The sequence below is a fragment of the Taudactylus pleione genome, unplaced genomic scaffold (genome assembly GCF_031769625.1).
Source record: "Taudactylus pleione unplaced genomic scaffold, aTauple2 ptg000671l, whole genome shotgun sequence".
NCBI lineage: Eukaryota > Metazoa > Chordata > Amphibia > Anura > Myobatrachidae > Taudactylus > Taudactylus pleione.
Window position 1 is genome coordinate 1,565,515 of NW_028285073.1, and position 20,359 is coordinate 1,585,873.

General features: G+C 46.1%; 1 protein-coding gene across 1 annotated transcript in view; it reads right to left on the reverse strand.

Moving 5' to 3' along the window:
* Nucleotides 1–19,225, reverse strand: part of IGFBP2 (insulin like growth factor binding protein 2) — a 120,663-nt gene extending 101,438 nt beyond the window's left edge. Inside the window, exon 1 of the mRNA XM_088455786.1 lies at nucleotides 18,340–19,225. Within this exon, the coding sequence (XP_088311912.1) occupies nucleotides 18,340–18,694 (355 nt within the window). The 5' untranslated portion in view covers nucleotides 18,695–19,225. The remainder of the gene's footprint in view (nucleotides 1–18,339) is intronic.
* Nucleotides 19,226–20,359: the final 1,134 nt, after the last annotated feature.

Sequence of the window (20,359 nt, forward strand, 5' to 3'; positions counted from 1 at the left end):
AGTACACTCCAGTCCAAACCAAAAAAAAAATTATTTTCTGTGTTTGTGAATTGTGTGCGCAGTAGCCGCACGTGCATCAACAAAGTAGTGCCAAGCGTGCGCCTGTGTCATAAGTAAAGGGCCGGCTGGCTTGACCGTTAAGGGTGCTGTAACCCCCGAAAGTACACTCCAGTCCAAACCAAAAAAAAAATTATTTTCTGTGTTTGTGAATTGTGTGCGCAGTAGCCGCACGTGCATCAACAAAGTAGTGCCAAGCGTGCGCCTGTGTCATAAGTAAAGGGCCGGCTGGCTTGACCGTTAAGGGTGCTGTAACCCCCGAAAGTACACTCCAGTCCAAACCCAAAAAAAAATTATTTTCTGTGTTTGTGAATTGTGTGCGCAGTAGCTGCACGTGCATCAGCAAAGTAGTGCCAAGCGTGCGCCTGTGTCATAAGTAAAGGGCCGGCTGGCTTGACCATTAAGGGTGCTGTAACCCCCGAAAGTACACTCCAGTCCAAACCAAAAAAAAAATTATTTTCTGTGTTTGTGAATTGTGTGCGCAGTAGCCGCACGTGCATCAACAAAGTAGTGCCAAGCGTGCGCCTGTGTCATAAGTAAAGGGCCGGCTGGCTTGACCGTTAAGGGTGCTGTAACCCCCGAAAGTACACTCCAGTCCAAACCAAAAAAAAAATTATTTTCTGTGTTTGTGAATTGTGTGCACTGTGGCTGCACGTGCATCAACAAAGGAGCAGCGCCAAGCGTGCGCCTGTGTCCCATAAGTAAAGAGCCGGCTGGCTCATTTCTTAAAGGGTGGTGTAACCCACAAAGTGCACTACTCTCCAGCAAAAATAAAATAATATTTTCTGTGTTTGTGTGCGCAGTAGCCGCACGTATATATATCAATATAACATAAATGGAGGACCAAACTTTCTCCGATAAAAATAAAATAGGGAAAGATCAAGAACCACTTCCTCCTAGTGCTGTTGCTGCTGCTGGGAGTTGTTCATCATCCCAGAGAGGAAGTAGGAACATCACTACTTTTAGTAAACAATTGACCCTCCAACAGTCCCTAGCGATGAGGATGAAGTACGACAGCAGTCATCCTGAAGCAAAACGTATAACTGAGGCCTTGACTGCTATGTTGGTGTTAGACGTGCGTCCGGTATCCGACATTAGTGCAGTGGGATTTAGACAATTGATGGAGGTAGTGTGTCCTCGGTTCCAAATCCCATCTAGATTCCACCTGCATCCTCAAAGCAGCAGCGACAAGCGTGCGTCTGTCTGTTAAAGGGTGGTGACACCCTCAAAGTGTGCTACACAAACAATTAAAATATTGTTCTTTTTTTTTCTGTCTTTGTGAATTGTGTGGGCTGTAGCCGCACCTGCATCCTTAAAGCAGCAGCGACAAGCGTGCGTCTGTCTGTTAAAGGGTGGTGACACCCTCAAAGTGTGCTACACAAACAATTAAAATATTGTTCTTTTTTTTTCTGTCTTTGTGAATTGTGTGGGCTGTAGCCGCACCTGCATCCTTAAAGCAGCAGCGACAAGCGTGCGTCTGTCTGTTAAAGGGTGGTGACACCCTCAAAGTGTGCTACACAAACAATTAAAATATTGTTCTTTTTTTTTTGGTCTTTGTGAAATGTGTGGGCTGTAGCCGCACCTGCATCCTTAAAGCAGCAGCGACAAGCGTGCGTCTGTCTGTTAAAGGGTGGTGACACCCTCAAAGTGTGCTACACAAACAATTAAAATATTGTTCTTTTTTTTTCTGTCTTTGTGAATTGTGTGGGCTGTAGCCGCACCTGCATCCTTAAAGCAGCAGCGACAAGCGTGCGTCTGCCTGTTAAAGGGTGGTGACACCCTCAAAGTGTGCTACACAAACAATTAAAATATTGTTCTTTTTTTTTTGGTCTTTGTGAAATGTGTGGGCTGTAGCCGCACCTGCATCCTTAAAGCAGCAGCGACAAGCGTGCGTCTGTCTGTTAAAGGGTGGTGACACCCTCAAAGTGTGCTACACAAACAATTAAAATATTGTTCTTTTTTTTTTGGTCTTTGTGAAATGTGTGGGCTGTAGCCGCACCTGCATCCTTAAAGCAGCAGCGACAAGCATGCGTCTGTCTGTTAAAGGGTGGTGTAACTCTCAAAGTGCTCCAAAAAATAAAAAACTATTTTTTTAATGTGTTTGTGACTTGTGTGCGATGTAGCCGCACCTGCATCCTTAAAGCAGCAGCGACAAGCGTGCGTCTGTCTGTTAAAGGGTGGTGACACCCTCAAAGTGTGCTACACAAACAATAAAAATATTCTTCTTTTTTCTGTCTATGTGAATTGTGTGGGCTGTAGCCGCACCTGCATCCTTAAAGCAGCAGCGACAAGCGTGCGTCTGTCTGTTAAAGGGTGGTGACACCCTCAAAGTGTTCTACACAAACAATTAAAATATTGTTCTTTTTTTTTCGGTCTTTGTGAAATGTGTGGGCTGTAGCCGCACCTGCATCCTTAAAGCAGCAGCGACAAGCGTGCGTCTGTCTGTTAAAGGGTGGTGTAACTCTCAAAGTGTTCCAAAAAATAAAAAACTATTTTTTTAATGTGTTTGTGACTTGTGTGCGATGTAGCCACACTTGCATCCTCAAAGCAGCAGCGACAAGCGTGCGTCTGTCTGTTAAAGGGTGGTGACACCCTCAAAGTGTGCTACACAAACAATTAAAATATTGTTCTTTTTTTTTCTGTCTATGTGAATTGTGTGGGCTGTAGCCGCACCTGCATCCTTAAAGCAGCAGCGACAAGCGTGCGTCTGTCTGTTAAAGGGTGGTGACACCTCAAAGTGTTCTACACAAACAATTAAAATATTGTTCTTTTTTTTTTGGTCTTTGTGAAATGTGTGGGCTGTAGCCGCACCTGCATCCTTAAAGCAGCAGCGACAAGCGTGCGTCTGTCTGTTAAAGGGTGGTGACACCTCAAAGTGTTCTACACAAACAATTAAAATATTCTTCTTCTTTTTTCTGTCTTTGTGAATTGTGTGGGCTGTAGCCGCACTTGCATCCTCAAAGCAGCAGCGACAAGCGTGCGTCTGTCTGTTAAAGGGTGGTGTAACCCTCAAAGTGTGCTCCACAAACAATAAAAATATTCTTTTTTTTTTCTGTCTTTGTGAATTGTGTGGACTGTAGCCGCACTTGAATCCTCAAAGCAGCAGTGACAAGCGTGCGTCTGTCTGTTAAAGGATTACATCGGTGACAGCATCCAAGTAGGCATGTCAGACAGTCCGTACCTGTACTGGCAGGAAAAAGAAGCAATTTGGAGGTCCCTGTACAAACTGGCTCTATTTTACCTGAGTTGCCCCCCCTCCAGTGTGTACTCCGAAAGAGTGTTTAGTGCAGCCGGGAACCTTGTCAGCGAAAGGCGTAGGAGGTTGCTTCCACAAAATGTGGAGAAGATGATGTTCATAAAATGAATTATCAACTCTTCCAGGGAGACCAGCCTCCAGAACGTACAGAGGGACCTGTGGTTCCAGCAGGGACGAATTAATACTCTGTGAGGATGAGGATGTACACACTGAAGAGGGTGAGGAATCGGTGGATGAGGAGGATGAGGATGACATCTTGCCTCCGTAGAGCCAGTTTGTGCAGGGACAGATTAATTGCCAGCTTGTTTTGTGGGGGCCCAAACGAACCAATCATTTCAGCCACAGTTGTGTGGCAGACCCTGGCGCTGAAATGATTGGTTTGTTAAAGTGTGCATGTCCTGTTTATACAACATAAGGGTGGGTGGGAGGGCCCAAGGACAATTCCATCTTGCACCTCTTTTTTTTCTTTGCATTATGTACAGTTTGGGGCCTAGTTTTTCAATGCCATCCTGTCTGCCACTGCAGTTTCACGCCTAGATGGGTCAAGTGTTTGTGCCGCCCACTTGTGTCGCTTAGCATAGTCATCCAGCTACCTCGGTGCAACCTTTTGGACATAAAAACACTATTGTGAGGTGTGAGGTATTCAGAATAGACTGGAAATGAGTGGAAATTAAGGTTATTGAGGTTAATAATAGCATAGGAGCAGAAAAACCTACAAATTCTGTGATTTTAGCTGTTTTTATGCTTTTTTTAAAAAAAATACAGATCCAAAACACAAAACCCAGAACCCAAAACACGCAAGGGTGGTTTTGGCAAAACCAATCCAGATCCAAAACACGAAGAAAGATCCAGATCCAAAACCAAAACACAAAACACGAAAAGTGGCCGGTGCACACCCCTAATTTATATATATATATATATTTTTTTTTAACGATCTGCACTACTAGGGGTACAACAGGGGAGGAGGGTGGCTACTACTGGGGGGACCTCTACTGGGGGTGGGGGCACAACGTCGAAGGGGGGTGGCTACTACTGGGGGGACCTCTACTGGGGGTGGGGGCACAACGGGGAGGGGTGGCTACTACTGGGGGCACCATTATTGGGAGGACCTCTACTGAGGGGAGGGCTACTACTGGGGGCACTTAATCAGGAGGGGGAACCTCTACTGGGGACTACTACTTGGGGGGGGAACTACCACTGTGGGCATTATAAAAGGGGCCTACTACTAGAGGCACTGCACTCGGGGGGCCACTACTGGGGGCAATAATAGTAAGGGCCACTACAGGGGGCACTGGATAGGGGGGATCACTACTGGGTGCCTGCATAAGGGGGCCAGTACTGGGAAAACTGCATGGGGGGGACTACTGCTTGGGGCACTATATAAAGGGCATTGCATAGGGGGGACTACTACTGGGGGCACCATATAAAGGGCACTGCATAAGGGGATACCGCTACTGGGCGTACTGCATTGTGGGGACTGCTACTGAGGGCACTGCATAAGGGGGAACACTACATGGGGCACTGCATTCGGGGGGCCACTACTGGGGGTACTGAGTAAGGGGAACTAATTGGGGGCTGTATAAGGGGGACCACTACTGGGGATACTGTATAAGGGGCACTACTATGGGCCTGCATAAGAGGGACCACAACTGCATACTGGGGGTACTGTATAAGGGGTACTACTGGGGTTAAGGTGCATATGGATAGGAATGTTCAGTGTGAAAATAAAGGGGTGTGTCATGTTGACACGCCCCATTTTTAAGTGACCACACCCATTTTTGCCGCGCGCGCCTTTGCGCACATCGGGGGGGGGCTCCCTTTTCAAATTTGCCCGGGGCTCCAAATACCCTAGTTATGCCACTGAATGTACTGCCTGACTGTCTTATCATGGCTACAGCACAGTTCAAGATTCAAACTCCAACTATCATCCCAAGTACTGCCAAACATCACTGGCAGTTGGTGTGGCTCCCCTATTTGGATAGTGAGGGAAGAAAATGTGTTACTACAGAGGTGAGAGAGTAAAATGTGGTACGAGAGCAGTGATAGGGGATGGTGTTACTATAGAGGTGAGGGAGGGGAATGTGTTACTATAGAAGTGTGGGAAGGAAATGTGTTACTACGCAGGCATGGGAGGGGAATGTGCTACTACACAGGTGAGGGATGGGAATGTCTAATGTGTTAATACGGGTTGAGGGATGGGAATGTGCTACTACAGGGGTGAGTGGGGGTAATGTGTTACTACACAGGTGAGGGAGGGTAATGTGTTACTACACAGGTGAGGGATGGGAATGTCAAATGTGTTAATACAGGTTCCAGACTGTAGATAGACAGTAATTAGATAGGCAATGTCTAGATAAACACCAGGGGCCAAATGTAATAGGATGAGTTTAGAAAATGTGAGAGTTTAGCAGTATACTCTCACACTCTTTAAACTCTGCCAATGTGATAGAGTCCGAGAACATACAATCTCGCATGTTTTTAGACTAAAAAAACATCCAGGTGTTTTCCCATTTTGACGATAAAACTCGACCAATGTGAGAGTTTACTGCTAAACTCTCACCATATTACATTTGGCCCCAGATGTATCAATAGGTCAACAGGGACAAAAGGTCGACAGAGACAAAAGGTCGACAACTAAATGTCAACATATAAGAATGTTGACTGGTACAAATGGTCGACAGTGTCAAAAGTTCGACACAAAAATGGTCGACACGTGATTTATTTTGATTTTTATGGTTACGGTTAGACACTTTTTTAGAGTTGGGTTAGGCACTAGAAGGGATGGTTAGGGTCAGGCACCTACCCCTATGGTTAGGGTTAGGCACCAGGAGGGAGTGTTAGGCACCACTGGGAGGGTTAGGATTAGGCTCTAGAAGGGACGGTTAGGGTCAGACACCTACCCCGACGGTTAGGGTTAGGAGCCAGGAGGGAGGGTTAGGGTTAGGCACCAAGGGGAGGGTTATGGTTAGGGTGAAGATTAGGGCTAGAAAACCAAAAAAATCATGGGTCGACCATTTTTGTATCGACCATTTGTACCTGTTGAGCTTCTTACATGTCGACCTTTAGTGTGTCAAACTTTTGTACCTGTCAACCTTTTGTCCCTGTTGACCTATTCTCTGTTTAACAACTGGTGTCTACCTAGACATTGTCTATCTAATTACTGACTATCTCTTATACCACACCCGTGTTAATACGGGGTGAGGGAGGTGAATGTGTTACTACAGGGGTGAGTGGGGGTAATGTGTTACTCCAGAGGTGAGGGAGGGGAATAAGTTGCTACAGGTGTGAGTGAGAGTAATGTGTTACTGCAGATGTTAGGGATTGTATTTATACACAGATGAGGGAGGGGAATGTTGAATGTATTACAACATGGGCAAGGGAGGGAAATGTGTTATTACAGAGGTGAGAGAGGGTAATGCGTCAAAACACAGGCGAAGGAGAGTAGCAGTGAGGGAGGGGATGCATTACTGAAACATTATTTTAAAATAGTAAATGTTTTGTAGAGTACTTTTCACTGAATACAATAAAGTACCTCCATGCCCAGGGGTGCATTATTCATGCTTTGGAAGAAAAAAATGACTTCTAAAAACCTGACTTTGTTGTGCAGTCATTTTTGTGGAGATCTGTCTATGTTTAATGAACTTTGGCTACAACAAATTGGGGACCAAAATTGTTATTATTTGTTTTTGGCTGTAGTGTTTTATGGGCATATTTATCGAAGAATATTTGCAGGATATCCTCTGAAAACACCCATTTTTGGGGTACGGGGGGTGTACTCACAATGGTTAAGGAGCTGTGCAGGGTCGTTGAAAGCAAGGACAGGCCAGGGTACCAGGAGTCATAGCCACACCCCTTCCCCAAAAAATTGAAAAGCATACAATGCAATGTGCCACGAGCGCAGCTGGGGGCTCCATGTGGCATAGCTGGGTACCCGTAGGAGTGGCGGCCCTGGTACATACCTCTCTCTGTGGTCCCCGTTGCATCTGTCGCTCACATGTCACATGATCATACCTGGCTCCTTCGTGATGGGGAAAGGGCCAAGCTGCATTGCGAAGGGGAAAATGTGGATATCCCCGAAAAGTCCCCCTCAGCAGCTAATCCAAGCTGTCGCCGGACCTTTCCAACAAGCCCAGGCTCGGGTAAACCGTACCCACTCCCTCTCCCTCTCGGGGTCCCTGGATACATGAGATGTATAAACCAACAAGAAAAAACAAAAGAAAATACACTTTTTGGGGGCCCACTATAGGTACAAAGAGTAGGCCAACCAGCCTATTCAAATTTAGCTTTTATTTTATTTACTTAAAAAAGGCAAAAAAGGAGCAATTATGAATGAACGAACAAAATCAACAAACAAATATTTAACATATAAATCACGGGGGATGCATCTCTCCCATTATAATTGTAAAAAAATGTGAATTGATTAGGCTAAATGTGATAGTTTAATCATATATTAACAGCCACAAATCAATATATTATCATTCATATAACACATATCAAGGAAAAGGCATCCCTCCAATGAAAATGTTGAAAGCCAGGCGAGATAATATTATTAGTGACAAATATATATATATTGTAAACAGCCACAATTAAGTATATTGCCGATGGTTAACAGTCTAGGCATATAGTCATAGAAATAAATGAATGGATTATTCTATATGGGTAATTAATTCCCCAATGCCTGCATGCACTCTGAGCTATATACATCCGGATGGTAACTACCAGTGAGTCATCTGAAATGCATATGACACTACTGATAGAAAAACACCATAATTTATGTTGCTGTCTAAAACATCACATGGTATTAGGCATAGAAATCATAATATATAATGTTGTACTTCTCCCTCATGTGAATGATCAACACTGCTAAAATAGCAGTAGTCCAGCAATGTGTGTATGTATACGATGCTGTCAGGACCAGTGGCCGTCTGTCCTGATGCGCTAGGCAGTGCTGGGGGTGTCCGCCACTTACCTGATCAGCTGTCCAGACGTGTAGCTCTGTAAACAGTCAGTTGGAACTGTGGCCCTGATTCAGAGCCGGACGCTCTGACAGAGCGCTCGCTCTGAATCAGGGCCAGGTTTTTTTTTTAGAACTGCCTCCTGGCCGCTCGCATAGCTGTGGGTGACCACCCACAGCTACAGCGAGCGGCCATGATGATGGTTGCGATGGTCAAGACCATCGCGACCATCGGGCTTGCGACAAGACCCTTGTGGTAGGGTCTCATGGCCGCAAGCCCCAGAGAGCTTTCGGCTCAAACAGAGCCGAAAGCTCTCCCACTGACATCACTTGTGATGTCAGCGGGGCCGCCCCCAGACGGTAGGTGTTCTCATGGGAACGCCTCCATCTGGGCAGCCAACCCCCTGGCCCGCCCACCAAAGGGGGCATGCTGTCACTCAACATTGATAGCACGCCCCCTTTGGTGCAAGACCCGGAGCAACGGAGTGCCCGTCGCTATCCGGGTCTCACACATGCGCATTACGGAGCTGGCTCCATTGTGCGTATGAGCTCTGGGCCACCATCAACCCGGTTGCGAGCACTCAGCGTTTGCGACGGGGTCTGAATCAGGCCCAGTGAGCAAGCCGCTCTGGGCGAAACGCGCGTCAGGCACTTCCGGATCACGTGGTGCGCACATGTAACTCCGGCTCTCCGATCCTGCTGACTGTTTACAGAGCTACACATCCGGACAGCTGATCAGGTAAGTTAATACACTATTTCCACATCAACAGATAAGCACAGACGAAACTCACAGGATGTTGTGCTGGCTCAGATATTGCATCACACATTCTGTACTTTAAGATACAATATGCACTATTTCATTGGGACCCGGTGCTGTATATAGAAAGAGGTGCACAGGTTAATGTAACCCAGGATAGATCTTTGTCTACCAAGCAGCTCTAGTGGGAACAGCAGCCACTAGTGCAGCGTGCTTGGTTCACAGCAATAGGTTAAAACAAAACATGTTAAGGTGCTGGGGTTAATTTAATCACTGCCTTTTGCCATTGCCCTATTGCCACCTGCCGATACAGCATCGTGCTTTGACTGTGCCTTTAAAACTCAAGACTCTCCTGCATTGCGGAATATTAATATATCACCATCTACTCTCTGAAGCGTGAGTTATTGCTGTGAACCGAGCGCACTGCGCTAGTGGCTGCTGTTCTTTAGCAGACGGCTTCTTAACAATGCAGACCCGCTGGGTCCCACATTTATTTTTCATTTTTCTAACACTTTCAACACTAAGCAGCCACTTTCACTTACCTAACACTTTACTGCTATTCTTTATTTTATTTTGTGTGGTTTGGCTGGGGTGGTTTGGGTGTGCCCCACGCCCCAGACATGAACCCCCATAGTGTTAGGGACTTACCCGATGAGGTTACCTTGACGCTGGTGGGTAAGCTCATAATTTTGGCCAAATTTCTGCCAAAAACCTTGCATATTATGTAAATTATTAATGGCTGTATGGTGCATCTGGTCTCTTTCTTTCTATATTTTAGTATTAAGTCTCAGCTAGGTAGCACATCCCATTATAAAGAGCTAGGGTGTGCAGTCCAGGCCCCCTTCCCCTAAAACATTCCTAGAAATACACTGACTGACTTGTCTGATCACATTAACACATCATCATTACCTAATTGTATTGCACTATTCCATTTTAATTCATTTTCATAATCACCAATTAATAATGAGATGGTTCAAAAATATTGTTATTCATTTAACTGCTCTCACAGCTGGAAAAAAAAATGGTCAAACTAATCATTTGTAGTAAGTAGTCAATAGAAGGTTGGAAATCACTCGATTTTGTCTCTGTTTTCCCCTCGCAGGTGGGAAGTGGGGGGTGGGTCATCTCTCTGCATTTCTCAATATATCTCCCAGTTGGACTCCTCTGCTCTGCAGACGATTTGCGTCTCTGACCCACACATTACCTGTTCACATTCACGGTTATAGGACTTTTTCAGGCTGCACTCACTCAGTGGAATGCCCTCCCTCACTCAAAAAGACTTTGTTCTAGCCTTCAAACTTTCAAGAGTTCCTTGAAAACGTATCTCTTTATGCAAGCCTATCAGATTCCTGAACATTCCACATAACTTCTATATCTATTGTACGCACTTACTTGCCATCTACACAGCCAACACATAACAGCAGTATACACAGGTTGTTTTGCTATACTCACACAACTCTCTAACCTCAGGTCAACATTGCTGTGTTACTGGATCATAGAACCCACCAAGAACTGTGATATGTAGCACTCATCATCTTCACACATGAAGTACTTTTCTGTATACCAGCGGTTTTCAAACTGTGGGTCGTGATCCCAAAGTGGATTGCAACCATACAAGCAGGTCACGACTCGCATGGTGTCAGGCTGATAACTCCTCGGATCCGAGAAGTTTGAAATCAGCAACTGTCTGTTACTTCAGACTCCTCAGATCACTGACTGAGAGACCCGAAGAGTCATCAGGGAGCCCCACCCCCACACCAGTGCTCAGCCTGTCCCTGTCGACTGGAAAAGGAGTAGGGGGGTACCATGGCCACCAAGAGAGAGGCACAAATGTGGTATGATGATCAATGTGGAGGAGAAAGCAGGAGAATATGAGGTGAGAGGCATTTAGTATAGAGTGGGATGTGACTAAGAGCACATACAGTGTAGGATGTGGAGGGGGAACAGGGGAGCACACACAGTGTAGGATGTGGAGGGGAACACATTAATTAAACACAGACTGCCTCTCCCTAATCACCCACTGCCTCTCCCTAGTCACCCTTTTCCTCTGCCTCTCTCTGTCACTCTATGCCTTCCCCTGCCACTCTCTGGACCTGATTCAGAGTCGCTCGCAAGCGGCCCGATGGTATGCGTACGCGCATGCTTCGTTCTGCGCATGTGCGAACTACTCTGTGCAATCGCAGCCAGCTCGCTCGCCCAGCAAAGACAGCCCAGTGAAATGAGTGACAGGAGAGGCCATTTGTGGGTGGTAACAGGGGCAGGACACTAATAACGGGGGATTGGAGGTGCGAATGTAGGCGTGCCTGGGTGTTTCCACGCCGTTTTTATGGCGTGCATAATTAACAGGCAGCGTCACAGTACACGTCACATGCCTGGTTTTTACACTGAAGTCCTTGCAGTGCTTGCGGTAGGGTAAGGCAACCACAAGTGCTGCGATCGCATCGATGGTGCTCGATGTACCAATGTTTTAATACACTTTCTGGAGATGACGTGTGCTAGTGGGCATCTCTGCATACGCTAGTGGGTATCTGCATACACAGAGCAATCGCTCACACTGCCAAAGCGGGTGTGCTTATGCCTTGGCAAGCGAGCGCTTCTCATTGCGTCACTTTGACAAATTTGCATACGCTAGATGCGAGCGATCGCATCTAGCGAGCTGCTCTGAATCAGGTCCTCTGTCTTTACCTCACACCCTCTGCCTTCCCCTGTGACCCTCTGCCTCCCTTTGTCACTTACTACATCCCACTTTCACCCCAAGGTTGCCGACATTTAGCTACCTACTTCCGGGAGGGACCTGTCGGGATTCCACACGAGGGGCAATAAGAGGGCGTGGCCCAGCAAATGATGAGTCACTTGGGGTGGGGTGTGACAGTGAAATTGCAGCATCATGGTTCCGCCCCCTCTTCACAATGCCGAGATTAATGTTATTGTGAAGCAGGGGGCGGGCCACGATGACGTGATTCAGCGCGAATCGCATCACAAACGAGTCGCCGAGGGCCGAAAGGCTTGTCTGCCTTTCCAGGGGGCCGGGAGTGGCACCCGATTTTCAGGAGGCTCCCGGCCAAATCGGGAGGGTAGGCAAGTATGTTTCACCCTCTGCCTCCCTCAGTCACCCACTGCCTCCCCCTGTCACCCACTGCATCCCACTCCTTTCCTCTGCCACCCACTGTCTTCCCCTGCCACCAACTGCCTTTACTTGCCACCCTCTGCCTCCCTCTGACACCCACTGCCTCCCCCTGTCACTCTCTGCCTTCCTCTGCCTCCCTCTGTCACCACTGCCTTCCCCTCACCTCAGGGGCACATCTATAACGGGTGCAGGGTGTGCGGGGAACACAGGCTCCTGGGTCCAGGGGGGCCCCACACCGCACACCCTGCACCCATAATATTACTTAACTCTCCGGCATCCCACGTCGGCGCGAGGGTCCGGCGCTGTAAAACGACTGGAAAATGGCTGCGGCAGCCATTCTCCTGTCACTTGCGCATGCGCAGTACAGGGAAAATGGCCGCCGCAGCCATTTTCCCTGTGACCTGCGCATACATTATAGACTCTAGGCACACTCTAGTGCCCAGAGTCTATAACTCCGGCGCTGGCCACGCACAGCTTAGTGCACTGCCGGCCGCCGAGCGGAGAGGAGGGGGCCTGTGTCAGGGACTGCACACGGGCGCCCTTCTTTCTAGAAACGCCCCTGCTTCCCCTGTCTCCCACTGCTTCCCCCTGTCACCCACTGCCTCCCCCCTGTCATCCACTGACTCCCCCATGTCACCCACTGCCTCCCCCCTGTCATGCACTGCCTCCCCCTGTTACCCTCTGTGTAAGAAATGAAGTGATCACAATAGTGATCCATTCTCTTCTGTTTTGTGTCTCCACAGTGCTACTGTGCATGTATGCAGGGGTGCAGAGGGGGGGGAGCGGGTACTAATAACACGGACCCGGGCTTGCTGGAGGGGAGCCCCTCCCCCTACCTCTTACATCACAGCAGCCCAGCACACGCTGCTGTGTGCTGGGCTGCACTGGGAGACTGCTTGCGGCTGCTAAGCAGCAGCCTCAGCAGTCTCCTATACCTGAGGGGAGATAGCGCCCCCCACTGGCTATTCGCAGGGCTTAGGGGCTCACAGCAACCTCCATCCCCAGCTCAAAGCGGTGCTGCAAAAAAATTTTATTTTCCCTAAATGGACGTGGCAATGCCTCCCATGATTAGGCCATGCCCCCTTCACCTGGTCCCGGCGTGGCAGTCGGCGCGCCTGAATGTGCGTTCTGCTAACCACGCATGTGTGCCAAACTCTGCAGTAACTTGCTGGGGTCCTGTAATAATTTTTCTTGTCAGACGGTGTCCCAGAGCAAAATAGCTTGAGAACCCCTGCTCTATACAGTAGATTGTAAGCTTGGAGCAGGGCCCTCTGACCTCTCTGTCTGTCTTTTACTCAGTATAATTTTATTACTATTTTGTCACCAATTGGTGACTTCACAGTTAAGAAACTGCCAGCTATTCTCCTACATGTTGGTGGCCAGCACTCTGTGTGGGCACTGCATGGACATTAAAAACACTGAATAAGTCACATTATGTTATTAATTCAGTGTTTTAGGTGCCCCCTTCACCTTTCACCTCAAACAAAGTTTACCTAATGGTAATGCCTGATCTGTTGAAATCCTCAGATCACAAGTAGATAGTTTATGCTTTTTTCTCTACAAGAAGGCAGATAATATTTGGAAAATAAAGTCACTAACAATATTTTTTGTAATTATCACTTTATTATTAATAATGTGCTATAAAATGAAAATATGGGGTACCTTATTAAGGAGAAAAAATTGCAACTTAATCTAGCATAAAACCATCAATGACATAAAAATACTAAATACCTAGCTCCTCTACATCTATTATTCAAGAGCATGGACTATGCCCGGGGCTGGGGAGAACTGTGTAGGGGTAATGTTGGAAAATATCCAACATATCTGTGTGTTAGCTGTAATCTCAGCATAAGCTTCTTAGGATAGTGTTACCAGAACAAAAACATTGTTTAAATCTTGTACCAAACAAGCAATGTAATCTAGTAATACGTTTAGGATATACAAGGACACGAGGGCTGGCAGAAATGTAAACAAACTACTAATAGTGAGACCTCACTGTCCAGCATGAAGACTTGCAATGGTGAGAAGACCTGGGCCTCTGCTAACTGTGAGTGTCAGAAGGCTAAGTTACTCTGAATACCCAAGACCAATGCCACCAACCACCACCAGTATATCAACCAGCATTAGTATTAACACCAGGGCCTTAACTAGGGTAGTGCCACCTGTGCCACCGCACAGGGCACCGCAGGGCAGGGGGGCATTGTTCGAGCCTATCAATTTTCTGTTTATAATCATTCTCACTTGGAGCTTCCTCTTATTTTATCCCCAGCATCTCCTGGCCTCACCATCTTTTCCCTGGCCCTTCCTCATAAGACCATACCACTTTTTCGGGTGCGTTTTGTCCCCTTTTGAAAAATGGGGGGGTGCCAATGCTCTTTCTGGCACAGGGCACCAAAAAGTCTAGTTACGGCTCTGTTTAACACTATGGGGCTGCAGGTGAATGGAGAATGGTGAGTTTGGACAAATATCTAAGACCGTAGCAACAACCCATAACATTGTTAGACTGGCTGCTGGGCTGTCGTTACTGAAGTGTAGCCATCAGTATCTACTTTTTAAATGATAGGGGTGTTCACAGTTTCCTCTCATGATATGACTGTTAAATGAAATGAATGGACATGCTTAAACTCCCACAAAACTGGCATCTATGACTGTAACTCATTCAGATGTCATAGGACTTCATTCAGACCCGCTCGCAAGCGCTATACACTCGCAAGTGGGTCGATGGTGAGGGCATTCGCACGTGCAGCGCTCAAGCCCTGGAGCGAGTGACAAATGCACTCACTCCGGGGCTCATTACAAAAGGGGCGACTGTCGATGTTGATCAACAGCTCGCCCCGTTTTGTAGGCGGGGTGGGGGTTGGCCGGACAAACCGTTTGTAGTCGGCCCTACTGACATCACCAGTGATGTCAGTAGGGTGCTTCCTGCTCTGTTAGAGCAGGAAGCAACCTGGGGCTTGCAGTAGACGAGACCCTACCGCAAAGGTCTCGTTGCAAGCCCCGATGGTCACGATGATCTCGACCATCGCGACCATCACCTAGTCACTTGCTAAAGCTATGGGTGGTAACCCACAGCAAAAGAAAAGCAGCAGCCCTCATTCAGAGCAAGCGCTTGCATTTTGTGAGCGGCACTGAATGAGGTCCATAGTGTAGCAGTCTCACTAAAGTGAGTTCAATGAGTTACATTAGTCTATTAATGTCAGTCTATAAATCTTAGAATAGCACCATACTTCAAGTTCCTAGTGCATCCTTCACACTTCCTCCCTGCACTACTATTAATTTAATTGCACTCAACCCATATATCCTCCATAGTGTACTATCCCACTCCCTACCAAACCGATAACTGTAAGCCTAATGGTGGCCACACATGGGTTGTTTCTGACACCTAATATGTAGAGGGGTGGGTGGGCAGTGACAATTTTTCATTAGTTATTTTGCCTCAGGGTGGGTGGAGCCACAGTCCAGTTGAGCTGAGCCAGTCAGATAAGAATTCCAGACAAAACGTATGCAATCATTGGCTGGATGGAGTTATGACCTAACAAAATGAAGGTTGCAGGATTTAATTTTTCATCATTGAAGTTCATGGAGTGTAGACGTTTACAGTAAACCAAGCATCAGTAGAAATACATACAAATGATTATACCATTTATTTCCATTTCATAAGTTTGAAAATTTCTGATTTCCCTTTTTTTTGCTTTTAAAAGTGATTATATTTATAAAAAAAAGAATGACTTCAGATTTTCAAGTTACATAATAATTGCATAATTTTTTCTAACATCCAATTCAGTATCTCAATAACTAAACTTACATTAATCATTACTGATACATGCCACCCAGTCAAAGATTAGCAGTAATAGCCATTCGAGACATTTCAAAATCTAATTCTACTCGTGTCACCTCTCTGTACAGAAAAGTAATAAGTGCTAAATTATACAGTAATAGTTCAGCCAAACCTCTCCATAAAGTTCCTGCCTGGGCACCAGACAACCAATTATCCAAACTACTAGCAAAGTATATTTCACAGACCATCCCCTGCAATCTGCAGTATCATGTCTGCCATAATTACAGCCAGGTACTCTTTCAGGAATTTCAAATGGTTGTGTGGTTGCTCAAAATGAATGTAATAATTATTACTACAATTATTGCACATATTATTAGTAGTAATGTTGGATGATACATGAGAATGGGCACATTTATTAATGATCGCATTTGCAATGCGACCTGGGTGCGATATTTGCACAATTTGATTATACCACCCAGATGTATGAAATTGCACATGCACTGCGATGTGCCGGGAGTGAAGTAGTAACCACGTCAGCAGTCTCTTCACTCCTGTGCCAGGACTCCAGCGCATGTGCGGTCTACTGACCATGCATGCGCTGCCCATGGAACCTTCTCCCGGTAGTTTTTGCAATGTGTAGCCCATAGGCTACAGCAGGCTACCACCATCTTCAGAAGGTGGTCAATATGGCAGCATCGCAGCCCCAATAGAAACCTATGGGGCTGCCTATGGGGTTGTGGCTTCCGGCGGGAATGGAGGATTCGCAGCAGGTATCAGAGATATCTGCTATGGTCTCTGTGTCATACATTTGGGGGATACAAAATATCTGTGGTTAACCCCCAAAAACGGGTGTTTAAGGACTGTAATAGAAGAAAGGCAGTTTCTGTATCCTAAATGAAGACTTTTTAATAAAATAAACAACTAATATTGACATTTCAAATTTTCAATCATTATTGTCAGAAAAAAAATCCAATATTTTTTTAAATGATAAATATAATTTGCATCCTCAATTTTTTTGAAAAGCATATACCTGCTAAAAAACAAAATACTTGTTTAACATAGGGACTGATGCAGAGTAGAATGCACAGCATGCTGAACTAAGGGCCTTATTCAGATTTGGGAATAGAGTAAAAATAAGCAAGTAACTGTGCACCTTGGTAAAACCATGCTGCACTGCAGGTGGGGCAGATTTAAAATGCTCAGAGAGATTTAGAATTGGGAGGTTTGTGTCCAAACTAAAATCTACATATAAGGGTGTCCAGCATTTGTGGGCTACATGCAAAAGCAGCCAGTATTTACCCCACATGCAAAAATAATGTATGTATTTGCACCTCTGCATTGTTATATGGTTTGCCAGGTACACAGCTACTTGTTCTATCCTACTCTATTCCAAAATCTTTATCTATCTATATATGCGTGTACATATATATATATGTTTTTTTATTTTTTTAATGGAAATGGATGTGTTGTTTTAGTTATTAATATATCTGATATGTTAACTTACAGAGGTTGATGAGTGTTAAGATGCTACATTTAATCATAATATTGGGGGCAATTGTTAAGGTTTAATATGAATTGTGATGTCAGCAATGGAATTAATCCAAGGACACTAACAGAATGTTTTTTACCATCAAATCAACTTATATGTTTACTGCCATATATTGTATATATGTGGGCTTACTCTACTGTATAAACTCTTATCTGAGCAGTGAGCACTTGGCATCACATCTTGCAGAGCATGAGAGCTGCTACCTAGACACAACAAAGTAATGCAGACAGACCAAAGGCAGGCACAAAGGACGGCTAGACTCATTGCAGCATCTTACACTACCTAGTTATATTATGGCCATACACTGCCTGCAATTACTTTTCTGGAGCTTGGAGTGTATGCATTACACAAATATGTTTAAACCCTTCCTCTCTAGGCTGTTCTTACAATAACCTTTAAACATACTGTAAATCAAAGTAGCTAATAAAGTACTGAAACATACTGAGGTATAACTTGGTAAAACAGAGCAAAACAAATCCCCCAGCCAGCCCCTGCCAGCAGTGTGCCCTGTCTTTCATTATACATTAAATTAGTTAGATAAACCAGTATCTCTCCAGTCCCTGGACCTTTGAACTGTGCTTTGTCCTTGTGACCCATTCTATACACATTGCAGCACCTGACCGGGGAGAGTTTGGACCATGTCCCCAAATACTGCTGTTATATTGATGTTAGCCTGCAGCTAGTGTGTAATAATTGGATATTGCTTAGAGAATAGACCATTATTGAATAACCTGTTAATATGACACACGCACATCATTCCCTTTCCCCTGCACAGAAAAGGAGCCGCTCCCTGCGGACATAACCATTAGGTACCAGGAACCCCCCTCACCCAGGGTCCCTCTCACATGGGTCCTCGCTCACCTGTCAAGCGCTCCTGGCTTATCCCGTACTCCGGGTTACTCCTCTTGGCACAAGTCCCCTGTCCCTGCACCAGAGCCTGCAGGGGGAGCTCGGAACTGGGGTTTGGGTAACAGCGGAGTCCCCCGCCACAGCGCGCAGTGTACACCCCGCAGGACTCTCCTTCGAGCCGGGCACACACCGAACAGCAGCCGCAGCCAGGTGCCCGGACCAGCTCCACACACGGCGGTCGGGAAGAAGAGGCCGGGCAGGCAGCCAAGCGCTCCGGGGTGCACTGTGGGCAGCGGAACAGGACCTCGGCAGTGGCTGGGGCGCACAGGGCAGCCAACAGCATCAGCAGCTTTGCTGAGAGCTGCATCCTAGCGCGACACTTGTAAGATCAGCTAAACGGTCACACAGCTCCTTCTGTCTATTGCCCCTCTGCTTCTTTGCAGCTTGGATCTATTGCCCTTCTGCTTCCCTGCAGCTTGGATTTATTGCCCCTCACCTTCCTCTGCTGCTTTTATATATTGCCCCTCTACTTTCCTGCTGCTTGGATCTGTTGCCCTCGTCTTGCCTGCTGCTTAGATCTTTTGCCCCTCTCCTTCCCTTCAGCTTGGATTTATTGCCCCTGTCCTTCCCTGCAGCTTGAATCTATTGCCCCTATTCCTTCCTGCTGTTTGGGTCTATCCCCCTCTCCTTCCCTGCAGCATAGATTTATTGCCCCTCTTCTTTCCTGCACTTGAGTTTGACCCCTGGATCTATTTCCTATTTTTCTTCCTCATAGATGGATCTACCTATTACCCCTACTGTATGTGTCACAGAGCCTATTCGATATCTCTTGCCCCTCTCTGTGATCTGTCACTCTCGTTATGCACTTCTAGCTATGCTACTTCTCTCTGGCTTATCGTCCTCTTTCTTACTTCTCTTTCTGTACCTATCATCCTGCTGGTTTTATTACTTCTCTACTCCCCTCCTCGCCTATCTCCTCCTCTTTTCCTCCCTAATACCACACTCTCTCCTGTCTCTCACTTCCCTCTCTATTAATTGTCTCTCCTCACTCTACTAATATTCTGTATATTATGTATGTCTCTCACTCTGATACACTGTAACCTTAAATCTTCAAGTAAATTCTGATTCAGATACAATCTATCTATCCTCTTGTTTCCGAGGATGCACTATGCATAAATGTATCATCATTGTGATTATTGAACGAAGTACAAGGCCAGTATGTTAGACCAAAGCATGTAACAGCATGAATACCATAATAATAAAAATTATTATTATTATAATTATTATTTACAGATTTATACATCTCTAGCATATCATGCAGTCTTTTACAGATTTAAGCATAAGCTTTAGAAGGAAGACATACTATTAACTATGCACAACACAGAGCCCCCGATAGGAATCATAGGGCCATATTTATCATATCCCACATTTTTATTGCGCTTGGGATATAACAATAATGACGTAGGGCCTGATTCAGAGACTTCCGCTAATGCATTCGGAGCTAGCGTTAGCTGCTTTGCTCTGAATGCTTTGCATTCCCGATATTGATACATTTGGATATTGATACATTTGGCAGCACCGCATCCCCCATAGAAACCTATGGGGGAGGCGGCTGTGGGCGGCAATGGAGGGATCGCAGCAGGTATCGGAGATACCTGCTGCGGTCCCTCCTTCATACATTCGGGGGATACTTAGTATTTGAGGAATTTACCTCAAATGCAGTTTGATAAATGGGCTCCTAAGTAGCCCTAAGGTTGTGCGTAATGGCCGCGTGTACTGAGATACCTAAGCCATGTTTTCTGCACACTGCAACGCAGATGCAGGCTGCGTTCTGCCCCAAAAACGGTCGTAACTCACCTGCGTTTTGGTCACCACTCCGTTACCTCCTCCAAACGGTGCTTGAATGTCCATCACCCTGCATGAAAATTGTCACTGTGAGCAGCTACGGTAATGGACTTTGATGAATGCACCGTGTGACTCAGACGCATGCCCAGATTGCCGATTATCACTGCTTAAATATCGGAATGGTATA